Consider the following 21,047-nt stretch of genomic DNA (forward strand, 5'->3'; position numbering starts at 1 on the left):
GAGCGGAGCCAGCCGCCCGCCCAGTCCTGCAGGAGGCGTCGGGCGCTGCGCGGCGCTCGGGACCCGGACCGCTCCTCTCCGCCCCTCCTCGCCCTGTGGTGGTTATTTGGCGCTGTCCTTAGCCCCGCCGCCGCTCGGAGGACACGGTCGCAGCCGAGAAGAGCCGCCGGGGGTTTTGTGTGAGTGTGTGTGTGTGTGGAATAACTGCAGACATGACTGCGTGGAGGAAATTCAAGTCTCTGCTGGTTTTCTGCGCGGGGCTCCTCACTGCAGCTCAGGGTAAGATTTGGGTTTCTTGCACTGGATTCGTGTGAGGCTGTGGTTATGGCACTGATTTCCCCCCTCAGCTAAGCCGCTACCGCTCGGATGAGCTCTCTCCCTCGCTTCGTTTCTGCGCCGGGAAAACAGCAGGCTCCCCGAGCCCGGGGTCCCTTCTCCCTGCCTCCCACCTCCCGCCGGCTCCGCCGGCGTTCCCCGAGGGCTCGGTTCCCGGCCGGCCACTTCCCCCGGGAGAAAGCAGCCCCCAGGAGTTGGGCAGCAGCCGCTGCGGCGCTGCGAGGGGAGCCGTGCGCATCCAGCCGCCTGGGCAGCGCCGGAGTTTGGGAACACTTCGCTCTCCGCGCACGCACGAACGGCACTCGCTGCCGTGCGAGGGACAGTCCCCGGGCTGGCAAGTTTGGCTCTCCCCTCCTCCCGCCTCCTCGGCTTTTGCCGTGCTCATGGGGGAGCGCGGAGTGGGTGGCCGCGGAGAGCCGCCCCCGCCCGCCTTCAGCCGGCTCCGCTCCCGCAAGTTACGCGGAGGCGGGGATGCGGGGCTGGGGTCCCCCTCCGCCAGCTGCCGGCGGGAAGCGGGCTCCTCTGCTGGGCGTGCGGTGGGGAGCGTCTCCCACCCCCAGCCGGGTTTCTCCTTAAAATCAATGGGGGGAGGGAGGAGAAACGAGGGGGCTGACGGTGGAGAATTGGGTTACACAACTTCGGTGCTGGCCTCAGCCCCATCACTTGCCTCATCGCTGGAGACAACAACTTCCCCATTATTCACTTCGCCTCTCATTAGCCCTGCGTTTTTTCATGCTGGGAGAGAGATGCGAGCGTGTGTGTGTGTGTGTGTGTGAGAGAGAGAGAGATAGGGAGGGAGGCTGCTCGCAGCTGAGCACCTGTCCCCGTTACAGCCTCTGCCTTCTCCCACCGCGCTCCCGGCTCCCTGCCTGCCTCTGGGAGGACGGTTCCGTTGCGGTCTCTGCTGTCTGAGGCTCCCTTAACCCTTCCAAGGCGCTTTATATCGTTCCCACCATTTTATTTTTCTCACTGCTTTTCTCGGTGCGGGGGTGGCTGGAGCGGGGGGAGCCGACCGCGGCCCGGGCTGGCGGGCGAGGCTGGAGCCTTCCCCGTCCTGCGGGTGCCCGCGGCCGGGCTCCCTCCTCCGCCCGCCCGGCACTGCAGGGTGCCCTCCCTCCGGCAGCCTCTGGCCGCGGTCCGCAGGGAGAGGCGGCGGAAGGCCGGCCCGCTCTGCCGGCAGCCGGGCGGGAGCTTTGCCCGGCCCGGAGGAGCGGCTGCAGCTCCGCGCCAGCCCGGTGGCACCGCTCCTCTGCCCGGATCCTGCCGCTGCCTCGGTTCACCAGGCAACGCCACCCGGCTGCCCCCGGCCGCGCCGCCTCCGTGGGGAAGGGAGCGCGGGGGCGGCGAGGCGCCCGGCTTTCCTGGGCTGTGCGACGGGCGGCTCCTGGAGCCCGGGCTGTGCTCGGCGGCACACACAGCCCGGGGCGGCGGGCGCTGCTCGGCGTGGCCGCCCTGCCCAAACTTCCAGCACCCCCCCCCCGGTGCCCCGGTCCCCGCTCCCCCGCCCGCCCGGGGCTTGGCAGCCGCTCCCAGCCGCACACGTGCCGGGCGCCCCGGCGCTGCCCCGGGCCGGGGCCGGGGCCGGGGCCGGGGCCGGGGCCGGGCGGGCGGGGGAGCCCCGGGCCGGGCGGCGGAGCCGAGCCCGGCCGCCGCACAGGGGGGCCCGGCCGCCCCGGGACGAGCGGCAGCTGCAGCCGCGGCCGCGCCGGCTCCCGGGGCGGGCCGACACCCGCGACTCATTTGTTAAATACACTGTAGCTGGTTCTGTCGTTTGACATTTAAGTGTTTTCTTTTCATGGCTGACAGCACATATGAAAAGCTGGAGGCTGGATCATGGTTATTCAGCGGAGATCCGACGTGTTTTGCTTACATACAAAGGCTTTGCCAGGAACATTTGGGCACTGCCTCTGATGCTGCTCTGCAGAATGTAATTATACCTCGCTTAATGTGGAGCAGCAACACACCTACTTAAAGGCTACAAACTGACTTAATATTGAAGTCAAACAACAGGTAGAAGGGGAACCAGCAGAGACATTTGACATAATTCTTTCCCATTTACCTTCCCAGGCGATGGAGCACAGGTATCTATATTTAGTCAAACGTAATCCTGAGGCTGAAATTACATTTATAGTTTAGAGAGTAAAAGAACTCCTTCCTTAGTAACATGAAGAGCCTAGGCTTTCAGGAGCACATACAATTTTAATTAATAGATCCCCAGAACTCTTTGTCTTACAAGCCCCTTGGTAGTCGAATCATCTGGTAGTCACTGTAACAGGAATTCACCCGGGTTTTGGTTGGTTTGGGGGTTTTATGAGAAAAAAAAAAAAGTGCTGAATTTCTGGAGGTATTGCCATAGGCGTTCCCTTATCTTTCAGTAAAATGAGAGGTGGGCTGCTTTCCACATTGTTCCTCGTTATGAAATGAAATGGAAACCCTTTGTTGCTGTGCAATTGTCTGTAACTTTTTAAAGGGGCAAGAAAGGATGAAAATGAACATACGTCATCGTTCATTGTGGTAGACCTGAGGTGCAGTTCTATAAATTTCTTTGGACTCATTTTGTCTGAATGATGCATCTGGGTGTTTGGAAAACATTTGGGGGATTCTTCCCTGTCCATTATGCTTTAAACATCAAGGGAAATTAGTATGGAGTCATTTAAAGGAACCACTTTCCCAGAAACTACCCTATCATAGCAGCTATGCTTCAACAAGACAGGCAGCACAGTGTTCAGCTCTGCATCTTAAGATGGGCTTGTTTATAGAGCCATTTGCTAATTCTGATAGGTTATACCCTAGCAAAAGCAAACATAAAAAACTATTGATTTGCTTGAAACACAAAACACATCAGTATCATTTCTGTAAAAATTCATACTGCTAGGGAACAAATGGTAGATTTAGACTGAACTCAGACTAAAATTCAAGATAAAAGATTAAAATACCTTTCTGCTGTCACCTGAGGTCTGTGGACAAGCTATTTTCAATATAGAAATGCATACTGCTTAATACTTAAAATTGTCCCGGTACAATATTTTCAAGATCATTTCCTGGACTTGTTCAGATAACCAAATACACCACCTTCATCGCCACCTGATTGCCTCAAACAAAATATGCATAAGCAGGCTTATGCACAGAGGTATCATTCAGATTAATGGAAATAGCAAAGGGAAAACATTTCTGTTCTTAAATTGAATCCAGACAGTGAAAGGACTCCTACATCTACAGCTTAGGATTTTGCTAAAAAAAAACCCAACCAACCAAACAAAAAAAAAAACCCAAAAAACATTTTATGTACCCTCTGTTTGCTGCTATCACTGTCAAAATAATTGCTATGACTACATCACACAAAGTGACCACTATGTTTAAGGCCTACCCCTGTTGGACTGAGGGTGTTTGTCTCTTTTAAAGTAATGTATTTTCTCTCTCTCCAAAGCAGTGTTTCTCAAACTGTGAAGCTGGTCTCTCTAGAGAGGCTCCATTCTCTTCCAGAGAAGACTAAAGCAATTCTAGGGAAAATGAGCTGAAAAAGGGGATTTTTTAAAAGAACATCAGAGCTAAGTGTTGAATACCCAGCTGCAAAACCAAGTATTCGATGGATACATTCTCCACTCCCCAGCCCAGTGAGGAATTGGCCATAGAAAGACAGAAAAGAGAATAGCCAGCTCTGACCCCATAGTATTTTAATGTAAAAATGCATTTACTTTTTGGTAAGATCTGTATCTTTCCCAATTTTCCATCAAGATATATATACAATGTCCTTAACTCTGTATATGAAATATGGTCAATTTGAATATAATGTAGTGGCGAGCATATCAGTTCAAAAAAGATTTCCCCAAACACTCATTTTAGCCCTTTGAACCCATAGATGAGATCTGAATTCCCACCGTCAGCCAGTACAAGGTTATCAGTTTCTCTGGTGTGTATGGAACAGGATACCAGTGTGCAGAGCTGGAGATGGTATACAAGCACATGCAGGCGTGAGCACACGTGAACTTCAGGATGCATTGAAATCTGTGAGGGCACTTCAGCACCGTCTGTGATCTGTCTATATGGGAACGATTCTGCAGATTGTTTTCTGTTTATTTTACTCACTGTCACTCCCATGCCCCTTCATACAGACATTTATGATTTTGATCAGGCATGGTTTTTTTTGCTTGGGGGGGCAGTTGTCATTTTTTTTTTCCCCTGCAGACTGCTTTTTCTCTACAAACATGGAATCTTTTTATTACCCATTATATGGTAGTATCATTACATATTCATTGATATGTGCAAGTTTTTAAAAGCCATCTATGGGACTTTGGCCTCAATATCATTTACATTCATGAAAACTTTGGCCCCACCAAATTAGGAATAATCTGAAACTGTAAATATTTTTAACAGAAAACAATGCACTCAAGATTTGCCATGCTCTCTAGAAAGGCTGAAAAACCCTAGGGACCACTGATTTCAACTTTTTCAAGACATGTCATCTGTACACTGTCACATTAAACTTCCTCTTGCAACCTTTCCTCAGAGATGTAACTGCTTAATAGTGTGACTGTATAAAACCTCCAGTGAATTTAAAGATAAGATGTAATTTCATTTTGCTCAAATCTGTATTGAACTGTGATGTCTTTGACCATGATGACATTATTCTGCTAGTAAACAGCTCTAAGTGTAAGCACAGATATTGCAGTGTAGTGCCGGGCTGCCTGTAACCAGCAGAGGGATGCAGTGTAGAAAGGGGAATTGCTGGTTTAACTATACAATGTACCAAAGCAGTAGCATAAGTATGCGACATGATCTCTAATAAAACTCGAGTGTACAACTGGATTTAAATCAGGGTCACCGAATAAGAATCTGGCCTCTAGTTCTCCATATGGCTGCAAAATTAGCCAGATTAGACTGAGCTAAATTGGATGTTCTTCCAGCTTCTGTAGTGAACAAAGAATGAGAATCATATGGAAATTCTCCTAATGTGTATAAATCACTTTCTTTTACTTAGATGTTTTACTTTTCTACATCAGTTGCAATTTCCTTTAAACCATTTTTATCAACCAGTAACTTTTGAAATAGGGAAAAATGCCATTAATGCCCGAGGAAAGCTGTGAGATCTTACTTTGTCCTCACACATCTTTGTTCTGGCTGGATGAAAGACTTCACTCCACTATATGACATTTCCATTGCATTTAAGAAAATCTACACTGTATTTGTTATAAGCATTTCTCAACGGACTAACTGCTTAAACAAACTACTTGGATTATTGCTAGTGTTATATTGACACAAAGGCAACATTTATCAGTTGCCTGCATTTAGTAATTGAACCGTAAATGGAGGCACGCATGCACTGAAAACTCTTACAAGAGTAGTAGTGCATCTTATTACCAATAACAAGTCTTACTTGCGTCTTACTTGCTCAGAGACAATAATTTTTTCTGCATTTCTTACTCATAGGGAAAAAAAAAGAGAAAATGACAACAGTTTCTTGCCATTTTTACCTGGAGGGCACATTCAGTTAAAAGGGCAGAGCAAGATTTAATCACTGTTATATTACTGATGATTAACCAGAATTCCTCTTGATTAATCAGGATACCATCAATGATTTGCTTTTAGCAAAAGATAAGCAAAAAAAAAAAAAAAGACAACTTCTTGCAAATATATTAATGCTTTAATTTCCAGCATAAAAATTAATCACAGTTTGTTACAGATTTATAATTATTACATTTTGCATTTTAACAATACATTCATGCATATTCTGAAATAGTGATTCCACCTCTTTCAATTTCATTTTTTGAGTCATCACTGTCAAGTAAAAGGTAACTTTGGACAGTTGTGAGGGCCCTATTCTGTTGCAGTGGAAACTGAAATTTCTATTGATTTCAGCAATAGCTGGAATGGCCAATTTTAAAAAGATTGCTATTCTGAATAAGGCAGACATGGTAGATACTGCAGCTGAATAGTGGAGCCAGGCTCTGTTTAATATGAAGTCTCGTGGCTGAGAACTTCTGACAATGTTTATATCCGTGTATGACTGAAAAAAAGGAAAACTGGATGAATCTGAGCAATCAACCTTGATAATATTAAAAGATTTATGTATTTATGGAAGTAATTTTTTTTTAAGCAGTATCTTTGATATCTCCAAGCATGGTTTTATCTGACCTCTGCCTTGCTTCCTCTTTTTTTCTCTGCTTTTTCTTTAAAGAAATTATGAAAGACAATATACAGAGAAACCTAGTACATTCTAGTCTTCGGATGTTTTATGTCTCTCTTACAGTATCCCATGGATACTGAAGTACAGAATCATGTTCCGTATTCATGTCTCCATTGTACAGTGGCTTTCCAAAAGAAACGTTTGCAGCACTGCAGCTGACACAGAGCTGAATAAATAATAATGAATAAAACTTTGTGTGCAGTGTTTGTTTTGCAAACTTGCATAAAATATGGTCAGCATTTTAAAATTACATTCTGCAGCAATTGCTTCACGCCTTAATTTCAAGGCAATGACTTTTTCATGCAATTTTGCCAAACATGAAGTTTTTTTTATTTCTCGTCTGAAAGTTTTCCTTGTCTTTTTTATTAGAGAGCCATTTTTAAACTATATTGAAGTTTTTTTATTGACATGTTCTTACAATTCTGTTGTTTGCAGCAAACCCTTGACATTTGGCAGAGAGCTAATCTGGGGCTAGGGATATATCTTTTCCTCATCCTATGATTTGCAGATCAAATGTAGCCATGACATAATAGTTTATAAATCATTGTTTACTTCCTTTGAACTGTATTACTCACCATATCATGTTCACATACAAAACTCAAGAGAACACAAATATTCAAACTTATATTTTGCTTACGCTGGTGCTGAAACACCAGCAATGCACAGTGCACTGGGGACAAAAGTGCAGCTGGCCTTGCTCTGTATTTGAAGCTGCGGTTCAAGGGTGGGCCTAAACACACTGGGGACCACAACCAGGATACTATTTTTTTAAAATACTGGCCCAGCTGTAGCTTGGATTTAAAGCTTCTTCACTGTGCTTGCAATGCCTGCTGCTGAAATGGGTGAGGGAGCTTGGTTCACTTTGCTTAGTGTATCCAAAATCCATAAATGAGAGCTTAGGCTTGCCTTTGGGTATCGTACTTGAGCTAGAACTTGCCTTGTATAGGCACATCAGGGGTCAGTCTGAACTAATGCTGTGTATAACACGGATTGAGCTGTAGCTTGGGACCCACATCAGATTACCCGTGTGCAACACAGCTGGAGGTACAAGGAAGAGGGAAGTGATTTTGCCAGGAAGCAGCTGATGTTAGGAAGAAAGTGGCTAGGTATCACAGGAATACACGTGAGCTCGTGGAACCTGCCTTGCCCTGAACCTTAGGAAAAGAACGCAGGTGTCTGTGGTGATAAGAAAAAAAGGAAAGAAAGAGCAATGCTTCTTGCACAACAGTGAAGATTTTGAAAAGGCCATTTTGATAAAATAAAAAAAAAAATACGCAAAGTGTTTTAACTTATTTTAGACTAATTTTACATGCTTCTGATTGTGAAACAAATGGTAATGACAAATCACACTGTTCTCACTAATGTCTGTGGGATATCAATGCAGAATCTGACTGCTTCCAAGTGACTAAGTACACTATTTTAGCTTTGCCCCAGCAGCCAGATTCTCTATTGGTATCCCGCTGATGTTTCTTATAATATATAGATTGAGTCATACCAAGCATTTTTTGGGGGGAAGAGCTGTTTTATAATTCACTTTTAGAACCTCAGTACAATCAAGCAACTGCTAATATCACAGTCGGTGACCCTCTGCATTTGTAGACATCTCTCTTGAGAAATTCAATTGATTTTCTTTATCTTAGCACATAAATATCCCCAGCGCACACTTTGACCCATTGTTTGCAGTGTTTCTAACACTGAAGAATGTAGTGTTAATAGATTTTATGAAGTCAACAGTGGCAGCAGTAGTAGCATTTTGATCGTAAGCTATACTGAGCCATTTCGATCTTGCTTTCCCATGAAACCTATATAGGGGAGGCTTTATCATGGTATTTAATTGACATAAATGCAAATGGTGAAATTTTCTTTTTTCCAGGTACATAATGTAGTTAACTTGAAAGAAATCTGCCAGTTTGTAGAGAAAAAGCATTCTGCTATGCAGAACTAGGTATGTTGGACATCATAGACTCTAGCAGTCAGCTGAATAGTCTGGGTTGCTGTATGTCAGATTCTGACCAGTTAGGACCTGATCCAAAGGCTGGGGAACTCACAGAAAAAAAAGAAAAAAAATCTCATTAACCTTAATGGACTTTGGATCTGGCCTTTATTATAGCCACATATCACGCAGAGAACTTGCATTAAAACAAGGATGCTGGAACAAATCTAATAATAGTAATAAAGAGAATTTGAACTCTTAGTTATTAATATGAAAAGTTATGCAAACAATCACAGAAACGTGGTTTACATTGAAGATACATGATGCCTCAAATTTTTTGACCTATCTGAAGTGTACCTCACTCCACTGGCTTTCACTAGTTATATAATTTATTTGCTTCTGAGGAGAGATTAACCTTTAATTGCTTTCTTTAGCAACATTTAGTAAACAGACTGATAGCATGGAGATGATCTATGCAAACAGCAAAGAAGGATTTCTTGAACTCATGTTGCCATGACAATTTAGATTTTTCCCGTCAACTCTTGAGAAGCTCCAAAGTCATTTCTTTAAAGCAATGAATCAGGGAATATTTTGGAAATTGAAGTTGCTCTCTTTTTTCAGTTTAGTGTCATTTAACACAGTGAGGGGCCTGACCCAAAAGATTTTAAAATCTGCAAACAAGAACTATTGTAAAAAATATAACATCATGAAACCCTCTTCATGGATCTCTGTTGATTTACACCAGCAGAGAAGCTGGCTTCAGATGCATTATCCAGTGATTTAGATTTCGTTTATTAATTATATGATAACAATAAATAGTCATCATAAAACCAAAAATGGATAATGAAGAGTGGAGAGGCCATCTTATAGCTGTCATTTTGATCTTCATGACAATATTTTATCTTGCAGCTATTTTGAGGAAATTAGATTACAGAAGGATTATAGAACAAAGAAGGACTAATAATTTTATTTTTGTTACAGTTCCGATTATAAAATTAGTTCAATGAATGAGGAATAAAATCAAAAGGCTGTTGTCCACATATTTAAATTACTATCCAAGATACTTCTCGTATACAATGTTATTACTAATCAAACTTAACTTCCCTCTTTTGATTTGTTTGAAATGAAATGGATTGTTTTCAAAACACCTAAAACTAGTTCAAACTACTTTAATTCTTAAGAAATAAATTACTGGCTTAAAGAGGTATTTCTTAGGTTGCTGTTAGCAGCGAGGGAAACACAGTAAAATAAAAGAAGATAACGTGAAGTGCTGTTTCTGCTGGGAAAATAAGTTTCTCTGTATAGAAGACAAGAAAAGTAGCTCAGTAATGGTTTTCTTTTTAAAATGTTCCTGGCAGATGATGGCTACTGAGTTGGTGTAGTTTGTTTACCACTTTGCAATGGATTTGAGATGAGTCATAGCACATTAGAAGGAAAATGGAGAAGTTGTTTTGTCAAAGTGAATTCAGTTTTCCTTTTTTTCATATACTCAAATTATTAGTTTGCTTTAAACAGAGACACCTAATTGATTTTTTTTTTAGTGTTGATTCTTGTGGTGTCCATAAATCCAAGTTCCTGTTGCTAGAAATGGTAAGTCCAGATCTATAATTTCTGTATACTGGATAAGGTGACTGAGCTGGAGTCTCCTTTCAGTTAGCCTTGTGCAGCTTCTTTAAAGTACTAGCCATTTTATTGTCAAGCTAGTCCAAACGGACCACAATAATTTCAGCTTCTACAAGCACAGTTGTTTTTTGCAAGCCTTTCTATCCCCTTGCCTTCAGAGCGGGAGTTGACTGAGTAAGGACTATAGGATGGGTCCTCAAGATTTCGTGTTGTAGAGAAATCTTTATTTCTGTCTTATTTCCTTACTGACTTCATAAGTCCACTTTCCTGGTAATGCATCTCAGTATATCCAAAAGCAGTGTAAAGGTAAAGTGGTACTTACTTATATGAATATTTGATAAAGAAACAGACTTGTGGATGGAATACACTTACAATACATCAGGTCATATGCATTCAGCATGAAAAACAACCTTCTTTTTCCAAAATATCTGATTGAAGAGGAGATCCATTTATTGAATAAAAGAACATGTACATACCCAACAATAAAATCATCTGTCTGAGCTCATTTTACCTGCAAAACAAGTTTTAGTGCAAAGTTCAAGGACCCTGGGAAGAGGGCAGAAGGTACTGTTTATTGTCAAGAGCCTTTCTTCTCAGGAGTGCCAAGTATCTGCAGTTCCTACTGCCGTAAGAGAAAACTGCAGATCTCAGCACTTTTGAACATCAAGGAATTTGTACTGTACTTACTTTTACACTTGAGAATCATCATAATCTGAATGTAATATAGTGCTGTAAAGGGAATGGATAGACAACAATATACAGGATTTACTACTGTTATCACCCAGGTAGTATCTGAATTAAGCAAAGTTTCCAAATCTAGAATTGTTTTGTTATTTTTTTTAGGAAGGAGAGATTCCTGAAGGGAAGTTGTGGTTTGTTTTTCTTTAAAACTGTTGTACTTAAGTAATTCTGTGTATAAAAAAAACCCCTGGATCTGATGTACCCTGGAACAAAATGTTTGTGATTACAAAGCAAACATTAAAAGCAGCAGCAAATCAGAATTTGGAGTGAAGCCAACTCATAGACTACTGGCTATATTGGATAATGGAAGCCGTTGTCCTGGTCCAGAATTAAAAGCAATCAGTTCCACCTCCACTTTATCTCCTCTATGAGTATTCATCATTTTTACATTTATCCCACATTGATGGTAACTAATTGCAGTTCCTTGGGGCTCCATTATTCTTTCTAAGAAACAGGCTGTTTGTAAGGGGTGAGGCAGGCTCTGGTGGAAAAATGTGTCTAACCAGTTTTACCACTGTAGGATAGGCACCAAACTTCTTTTGATATTATTGTGCATCACTCTGCAGACCATATTTGCAGGATGGATAGATTTGTGCAAATGTTTTGAATGTGCTTTGCCACATAGCACTGGTACATTTAGGTACAGTTTTGTAAAGCAGAAGAAGCATTTTGTGCAACTGTCTCAACGGCAGTTTGCTTCTCAGATCTACTCAGTCACATTGCTGTTGTCTAGGTACTATTCCAAAAGAGTGATGTGCATGAGGATCAGGTCCCCTGGGGGGAAAAAATCAATTAAAAAAAGAAACTACTCTTTGACTCTAGAAAGATAATGTACTGCCCACTGTGAAAAAAATAAGCTATTGTGACAGAATGTGTCAGGTGAGGGATGGGCTTTCAGCGCAGAGGACAGCATAGGCAGCTGATGGAAAGCATTCTTATATTTCATTGACACACTTTCCAATAGTACCACTGAAGAAGATAAGCTATCTCAAAAAAAAAGCTACATATGAAAAAGCATGATAGCATGTAATGGGTGTTTCAGTCAGGACTATTTTATTTTTTAAAATCAATCCTTACTCTTGTTATTTGCCCTCTTCCACTCAATTTTTTTCTAGGATATTTGGTCTATTATTATATTTATTCTTTAAATGAAAGCTCATTAGGCAGTGACATGTGTATAATGTGATTTATTGATTTGCTTTATGGTAAATCCTAGAGTATAGATTACAGGAACATAGAGAAAATGGAATGGACAACATGGACAACGTTGTGAAAGGAAAATCAAGCCCAGATTGGTTCACTCACACCCATCAATAATTATTCAAATTTTTTTCTGATCCCCATTCCTGGTATTTGTCTTACCGAAGAGCAATGCATAATCACCTTCCCTTATTGTCTCCAGTAACACATCCATACTGGTGTAATCTTACTGAGCAGAACTGGTAATACAGCTCAAAACTTGAAACGTCTGCTGGCAAGTGCCCTCAGTGGAAGCCCTGGTGCCACTACTGTGCAGGTCTGATGTGGTCTGATAAATAATGACTGGTGTCTTCATGGGCACGGTAGCTCAGTTGCTGAGCTGACACACAGGCTTTATGCTGACATGCTGAAAATAACGGCTTTTATCTTGTAGGACTGGCAGAGCTGGCACCATCAGATTTGTAACTTTAAATGCTATTTCTCTTTCCTTTCCCCTTACCATTTCTTTAAATTTTTCCTTTTTGCAGACCTTATCTTTCTTGCTCCAGTCACTCTATAATTTCCTCCTCTGCTGAAGGAGTATAAGACACCTTCTTTGTTATGCTCCAAAGTGGTTGTTTAACATTCCCATGGAGGAAAGCACCCAGGGTCTAATCTGTGATGACTCCTGCACTGGGAGCAACCAGCACAAAGGCTGAAGGTGGGCACAGGGCACTCCTAAGACCTGAAGAACTAAGTCAGGGACATAAGCTGTGCGCAGATTTTGTGCATGTCCCATGAATTTGGTTAAGTTTCAGTCTTCACATATTTAAAAATGCAAAAGTGTCACATCAAATCACACCAAAATAGCCTATCTCTGACAATGGCCATTAGCAAATGCATAGAAAAAAATCCAGGAAACAAGATACAGACAACCTTATACTTTAGCAGCACTTGGCCAGTTTAGGGAACTCTTACCCAGAGGTTGCATCTATGTTCAACATCCATCAACAAATTCAACCTTCATGAACCTCTTCTTGAACTTATTCATAATTCAGACTACCACACTATTTTCTGACAATCTGTTTTACAATTTAATTCCTGCGGTACAGAAAAGCACTGCATTTTGCTTGTTTTGAAGCTTCTACCTGCTCATTTCCCTGAGCACTTCCAGCTCTTCAGAAATACTTCACCTTGCACAGAACTTTGCATCTGATAGATAAGAAGGGGTGATATGAATCTGTAAATTACATACTTTTCCCACATACACCTAAAAATTCCATGTGGATTTTTATATTAACTAACTTCAAGGAACACTCATGTATGATTCCCAAATGCATTTCACATAATTTTTAATGATCATAATGTTGTAGTCAGTGTTGCTGATGCACTCAAAAGAATAATAGTCTGTATTTCATTATAAACAGCCACTTCCCTCTATCCCACTATCTCATTACCTAGTTTTTATTCTCATCGATAATATTTTGATTGTTTGCATTCCAATAAATAGTAAGGACTGTACACGGTGACCATCTGAATGACAGTGATGTTCAACATTTTGCCCTATGAGAGATCTGTGGAGGGATAGCAGAGAAAATGCTTAGAAAATTAGGTTCTGGTAAGAAATGAATACAGCAAACCAGGTGCTTAGTGATCTCCTCTCCACTAACATCAACTTCCATGGAGTGTGTTAGTAGCTCAATATAAAGTGCACTGTATAGTAGCTTCATCTTGCACATATACTATTTGCTCCTCTGTGGTCCAAGGTATCACTGGTCACAAGTCATATCTTGATGGTATTCTCTTTCCTAGGACAATCAGCAAAAAGTCTGGTGAAAACTGGTGAGGGCTGTGACAAACTTTAATGGTGGGATCTGGTGAAGGATTGGGTTTCTGCAGAGATTAGGGAAACTCTGCAACAAATCCTATTAGAAAAGGTTTGGGAAGAGGTCCATTATACTGAGAATGCTGAAACCATGTCATCCTTCTAAATCAGCCAGTTTCCTCCCTCCCAAGACCCAGATCTAGAACAAATTGCAAAAAATAAAAAATAACATTGAAAATTCTGCCCCTAGATAGAGGCTTATCTCAAACCTTAAAACATGCAAGATACTCTGTGAGCTCCAATCCATAGGTTTCTGGGTTTAGTTTCATATTACAAAATTTGTCACTGTCTGAAAAAGAATTGTTTCTCTTGTTCCCTAAGACAGCAGCCTTTCTACATGCATTTAAGCTGGCTTTGAATGGGATGTACAAATTCTGCCCTTCCCCTTTATTCTACCTCTTCCTCTCAGGACTGTCTGTGGAAAAGCCTATCAATCAGCATCATAAAAACAAAACAAAGTGATGCAAATAAATAATTAGCAAAAGCATAGATGACCATTGTGAACAAGAGTAGCATGAGATAGAAGAAACCAGAATCTCTTTAATTGTTAGCAAGTCTCCCATGACTGTTCTTGCTCCTTCATTCTGAAAGGCTCTATTTCATTTCCATAAAAGAGAAATTTCTGAATATTTCTTGATAGAGTCTATTCAGGAAAGGAAGGCATTAATTACTCCTGTCCTGTGCAAACAAAATCATTGCTTAGGTTTTGAGAACTGGGAAGAGCACAGGTTTCAGAAAGATAACTGGAAAAGGACTACAGCCAAACAAGATGTAATGTATCTGACTGCAAGCTAAATTTCCAGCAAGACAAGGGAAAGATTGAGTTATTTGAGTAGGACTGTTTTAATAGGATAACAAAAATATTTTACATGCAAGTTTTGTTTTCTGCTTGATTAGAAAAAAATCAAACATTTATTAAAATGAAAAAAAGTCCAAACAGCTAACAATTGTGATCAAAAAACAGATTACGTTTACAAATAAATACTGTGTTTAATTAAAAAGTAATTGCTCATTTTAGGTAGCAATACTTCAGTGTTGGTGTGGGATGACATAAAAATTTGTGTAGTTCTGTGTTTATATATTGAGCTTTCCTCTTTTAAGAACTACTCACTCGACCATAAGAAAAAATGCCATATAGAATATCTCAGCCACTTTCGAAGGATCAGATGGCATGTACATTTAGTTGCTTGAATTAGTAGAATAGTGTTTCTTCAGAGAAATTTATTTAAAGAGATTTTGTTGATAAACTATAACATTCCTTACTGTTATTTTGCTGGCATAGTCCTTCAATATCTGTCTTTTCGTCTCTCTGCTTAGAATAATTTTTAGTTAGTATAGCGTATGTACCTGAAAATTTCAGAAAATAAAAACCTGCTGATTATTCTAATGCACTATAATATAATTTATTAATTCAAGAGCTAGATCTGAGATGTGCTGAACTCTTAAGTTCCTAATTAATTTCATGGATGTTGAGGACACTCAGCGGTAAATAAATACACAGAAGAATTTAAGCATCAAGTTCTCCCTTTATTGTGAAGGTATTTACAACTAGTACTTAGATTACTGAACTACCACTCAACAGCTACTTTAACCCCAGAAACACCGAAATTTACACATGCTTATTTTTTATTAGAAGTTTTCCTTTGAGCCTAAAATTACATTTTTGGGCATACTCAGAATGGTTGCATACCGTCAATTTTTATAGGATTGTTATTGAACAGTCATTGTAATGTTCAATATAGATGCTCTTCCATAGGGATAAACCTGCTTGGCTTTCTTTAAGTGCGCCTGCCAACTTTGGCCTTACATAAGATATTCCTGGGGGTGGAAGTGGTGCCCTCTCATTTTCCCACAGTAGAGAGAGTAATTTAACAGTTGGAACGCTTATCTAGATTGTGAAAAATCTACATTCAACCTCCTCTTCCATAAGAAAGTTAAAGCCTGTCTCATCCTTTTTTTGTGGCATATACTCTGACTGCCCTAGGCTCTCCCCTGTTGGTGCTGTGAAGGTTTCCTGTTAAAGTTTCCTTTGGAGGTAGAAGGTTTGGGTTCCAAACCTTGCTTAAAGGAACTCAATATAAAATATTTAAAAAGCTGCTGGAACAGTAACTGGACTCCTACTGGTCCCCTCTTACACAGAGAGCATTACTTGCCACATCAGAGTCATGGTCCCAGTTGGGTTTCTGTCTTGCTCAGTGAATATTCAATTATTCTGTGAAAAGTGGAACTGTAAGTAGTCCACATGGAATACTGCTCTGGGGTTCATTTGCCAGGAAGCACCTAAAAGATATAGGTGCTGCAATACCTATTTTCAGCTCATTTCAGGAAATAATCAATAGCTTTTATCATTACGGTCTTAACAATCATCACATTATGCCCTTCAAATAAAATCTACAAAGAAATCTTACAAAGAGGTATGCTATTATCAGGGCAGTTGTTTGATTTGTTCTGCGGTTCATATTTATTTAAGACCTAGGCAAAATATTTTTTTTATTCTAGTTCAAACTTTGCAACACCACTTAACTAGTGAGGTGTCTGACACATCTCTGCTGACATCACCGTTGATGTTGAAGAGATGAAAAAATTTAGGTCTAGGTATAACACTCCCATTTGGATTTGCATCTATTTGTCTTAAGGTGCCCAGTTACCATAGTAATGAATATAGTACAAATACATGTGTGTACATGTGTCTGAGAGAGAGAGAATTGCAGTCATTTGAATCTATTATGGAGATAGTCCCATAGTTACCTTTGACTGTTCTTCAAGTTTTATCCATTTTTCTAATAATGTAGAAAACATTCCCTTTGTTTATGAGTGCAGCATTCATGGCAAGCTGCTGCCACACAGGAAGATGTCCTGTCTGAAATACTTCACCTTAACCCATTGAAGTTCTGCAGCTCAAGTCCATGACCTTGAACTTCAACCAGGGATTTCTGAAATACCGGAGTGATGTGCTGGCAGTGTATTGCCTTGCTTATCAGCTGCTACATTACATGGGTTTTCACCTCAAGGCACAGGGAGTCACAGTAATTGAGACTGGAGGTCACAGATGTGTAAATTTATGACTAAGTCCATTTCCCTCAGGATGACACATTGCATTTTGGCTCCCTGTAAGTGGAGGAATGCATTTGGAACAGCTTTTGATAGCTATCCCACCGCGCTAAGGACTAGAGCAGCCTGGAAAGCTCCTCCCCACCTCCATGAATGCAAAGCAACCAAAATCTTTTGGATTTTACCACTCTCTGTTGACGACAACAGTTTGTTCCATTTTACTACATGTGGTAAAATAACACATATACATGCACAAAAAACCCCACAATAACCACAAAAGAAACAGCATGAAATATGCACTTCACTTCTTCACGATTTTTGTTTTTCTCATCAAAACCAGTTTTGAAAACATACTTTGAAAACAGGTAGTGAAGAACTCAGAGGGACAAAAGGCTATTTACTGACCAAATTTAAGCCAGATCTGTCTAGGAATGATTTTTTCAGATTGAAAAAAAGCAAGCAAATTTTCTTTCTTCAAAAAAGATTAAAGACAGTCAAGAAACTATACATCAGTGAATTTAACAAGGATTGTGGGGAAATTAAACTACCATAAGGAAGTGTGAAAGAACAGCTTGAAAATCAGTTTGATTAAGGATAACCAGCATAGATTCAGGCAGGGGAGGTCATGCTTAACTAACCTGATGGAGTTCTTTGAAGGTATTACTGCCACTGTAGGTAAGGGAAGTTCAATGGATGTAGTCTACTTGTAAGCCTTTGACGAGGCACCATATCTGAGATTAATGGCTAAGAGAAATCATCATGAAGGCAAAGAACCTGGGGGATGGAAAACTAGTTTAAGTGTAGGCCACAAAGGGAAAATCTGGACAGAGTTTCTGAGGAGTCAGTGTTAGGTCCTCTGTTGTTCCTGATTCTGTATGTCTGAATGCAAGTGATGGGGGCAGAATTTGTAGCTTATACAGGATCTAAAAGCATAGCAAGAAGCACAGAGCAATGTGATCATATTCAAAAGGTGTTGTATCATCTATATAGCTTGTCTAGCAAAAATAAGCAGAATTTGGCTAGGAAAATATAAAATAATTAATCTAGGAGCACAAAACCACATTAGAAAATACTCACTAAATAAAACAATCATCCTATATACTAAGCAAGAAAACAAATTGGAAATTATTGAGGAAATAAATTGAAGCCATCAGCCCAGAGCAAAGCAGCATTTTAAAAGGTCAACAAGATGCAAAGATGTTTTAGAAGGCAGAAAACATATCAAAGAAAACAAAGAATATTGTTAGTGTACACAAAACCATAGTAAAAGCATCTTTAGGACATGGTCTACAATATTGCTAATAGTTGTTCAGGGAAAATAATATTTTCATGTTGGGATTCATTGTAGGGAAACAAAGGATATAAGGTCCCAATAGCTAAACTGTGAAGAATGTTAAAGAACCTTAGGGTTTTTTTACTGTAAACCAGGTAAATATATGATGTTTTATTATAGTAGGACCCAGGGATTCTAGTCAAAATTAAGGTCCTATTGTGTTAGGCATGCTAATGGAAGACAGCACCTTCCTGTGCCAAGGAGCTTACAATAAAACAGCTTAAACTATACAGACAAGGGAAAAAAAAAGACACAAAGGACACAGTAATTTATCCAAAGAAGGTCTGCGCTTGAATTGTGATCTAGGATTCATATTTTATGAGTCCCAGGTCAATATTTTATATAATGAGTTACATTATTCCTTTATAGGTGTAAGGGTTTTGCTTAATATGGGATAGAAAACCTAGGTGATTATCTTTTTTATACATATATATAAGCTTAGAAATAGAAAATTCTTACTCTGCATTTATTCAGGTCTTAACCTAAGTCACTGATCTCAGAGGCATCTACTTAAATCTAATAAAGATTAGATTAAATTCTTAAGGAATCTTGATATTCATTCCTAAATATCTGAATTCCAGAGTAAAAATACATACTAATTTTTAAGGCAAAATAATTAAATAATATATATAACTAAGTCTAGTAGGCATTTGCTTTTATGTGAGAAAAACAAGGTAAACAAAATTAACAAAAATTGACTGAAATGGCTATTTTTTGATTAAGATCAACTTCATTCTTCATGATTTTCTTATGCTCTGAGGTCTGCCAGGAAAGAAAAATATTCTCAGAAGATCAGCATTTCCCCCTAGTTATGGAAAGTTTCTTTGCTGTATGACTCAGAGCTTTGAAGTTCATATATTCAATCTTTTCTTTCATACATATATTCACTCTTATAGCTAGGGCTATATCCAAAGAGGGACTTTGCTGCTACAACACTAGGAGCCCTGGTGCCTAACTTCCAAAAATCTGGTCCCCGAACCTGAAACTAGAAGTCTGTGTCAAGCTTTATTTCTTGTTGGGGAAAACCTAGGCATCTTGGAATAGAATCGTACATAGGCACCGAGCAGGGTGTTTGTAGCAGAAGATACAATACCCCCTCTCCCTTCCTCCTCTAGGAGAGCAGTATTTCACTCAGCCCTGTGAGAAGGAGATCCTTCTTTCTGCCTGTATTCCATCTTCATAGCTATCCTCTTCTCTTCCTAAACCATAAGACAAGCCATTGTCATTTTATTTTTAAAATATAATAACATGAAGAATCTTATCTGGCTTTCACGCTCTTCAGTGCAATACAGTTACGGGTACAGCACCCTCATTGCTTCAGTACCTACATCTCTCAGGACAGAGGGAACAGACCAGAAAGAGGCTGCCTCTGGTAACACTTCTTTACTAGCCAAAACAGAGACAGCCAATGTTAATGCCTCCTTATAATATACATTCAATGAATATGCCTATACACCAAACTGCATGAAAAACTCAGTCCGAGGTTGACCATTCTTTGCTCAGATGGCACATAGTCTCCTGTCTGGTGGTAACTGTAGATCCTACTCCTAAACCTTCATGTTATTCTTTATATGGTTCAGGCTCATGTAAAATACTCCCAATCTTCCAGTCCAAGCAAGTTTTACTCAGAGTGAACTTTGCAATGGGAACATGAGTCAATGAAAACATCGGTAGCCTTAGTTTGGTAATGGTTCTGAACCGACTCCTCTACTGTACCATTTGTAGTCACTATTGAGGAATTCACTGTGCACGGGAGGAGATGCAGTCTGAAGGCAAGGCACTCCCAGGAACTTGGGTCAAAGGGATTTTCTGTGTCTGTCTCCTCTCATGTCAATCCTGAACATAAACACACGTAGGGACAGGGAACACAGCCTTCCTTTAGGGCTTGTTTCACTTAGATAAAAACAATTCAAGACTCATGTGGAGGATTTGGGAGAGAATAATGGTATCCTACTGATCTAGTGGGGTTTCATGGAAAGTTTGGGGCTCTAAAATATCCTACAAGGACTTCTTTACACTTTATATGTGGAAGTCATTGGAAAAAGCTCAAGCATCACAGAGTTAGGTGCTTCCAGGTTGAGGCAGAAGTAGTTTTCAGGGTACTGATTTAGGGACTTCTGTTCCAGTTAAGCCCTAACCGTGTTTTCAGCAAGGAAGGTGCTACATTGCTGGGTCAGGAGTGTGGGGCGAGGCCCCAGCACCTATGAGGTGGGCAGAGGCAGGGCTGCCAGCCACGGCCATGCAGCACACTGAGCCCAGTGGGGAGGCTGGTGGCCAGGGTTGCTGGTGGAGGGGCTGGCGGGCAGGGAGGCCACTGGGGAGGCCAGTAGCAGGGAGGTTGGCTCCTTTCCTCCCCTCTGTTATGAGATGCAGAGGCAGAGGGAGGCCTGCAGGTGTGACTGCTGTCAAAGACAAGGGCCTGATTCTTATTAGTCCACTTTGCTTTTGGCTTTGCTATAGATAAGACTGGAGTTTTTGAAATGATCTTTCTCAGGCATGAAGAAGTGCATTTTAAATTTTCTGATTAGATAATGAGTAGTCTTTTTCTGAACCAAAAAGAAATCCAGGTTAACATCTTGCAGAACAGTTTTTATGGAACACTGACAGCAAAAGCTGTTTCTTGAAAAGAAGAAAATGAGTACATTTACTTGAGGCAGGGTGTTATAGCTGAGTAGAGAAGAGGCATACTATTTTCTATTTACCATTTCTTTCTCTAGGTATTTATTCTGTTAACATTGAAGTCAAGCAAAACATTTTTTTTTTTCTTTATAAATGTCTTGAG

The 21,047-nt window shown here is 40.8% G+C and overlaps 1 protein-coding gene across 1 annotated transcript in view; it reads left to right on the forward strand.

Moving 5' to 3' along the window:
* Nucleotides 1-212: 212 nt before the first annotated feature.
* The window catches only part of CSMD1 (CUB and Sushi multiple domains 1), a gene marked incomplete at both ends in the record, with an annotated part of 1,257,610 nt that continues 1,236,775 nt past the window's right edge, over nucleotides 213-21,047 (forward strand). Inside the window, one exon of the mRNA XM_082305706.1 lies at nucleotides 213-279. Within this exon, the coding sequence (XP_082161832.1) occupies nucleotides 213-279 (67 nt within the window). The remainder of the gene's footprint in view (nucleotides 280-21,047) is intronic.

Source organism: Platalea leucorodia (assembly GCF_965183815.1).
Source record: "Platalea leucorodia genome assembly, chromosome: 3".
Classification (NCBI taxonomy): Eukaryota; Metazoa; Chordata; class Aves; order Pelecaniformes; family Threskiornithidae; genus Platalea; species Platalea leucorodia.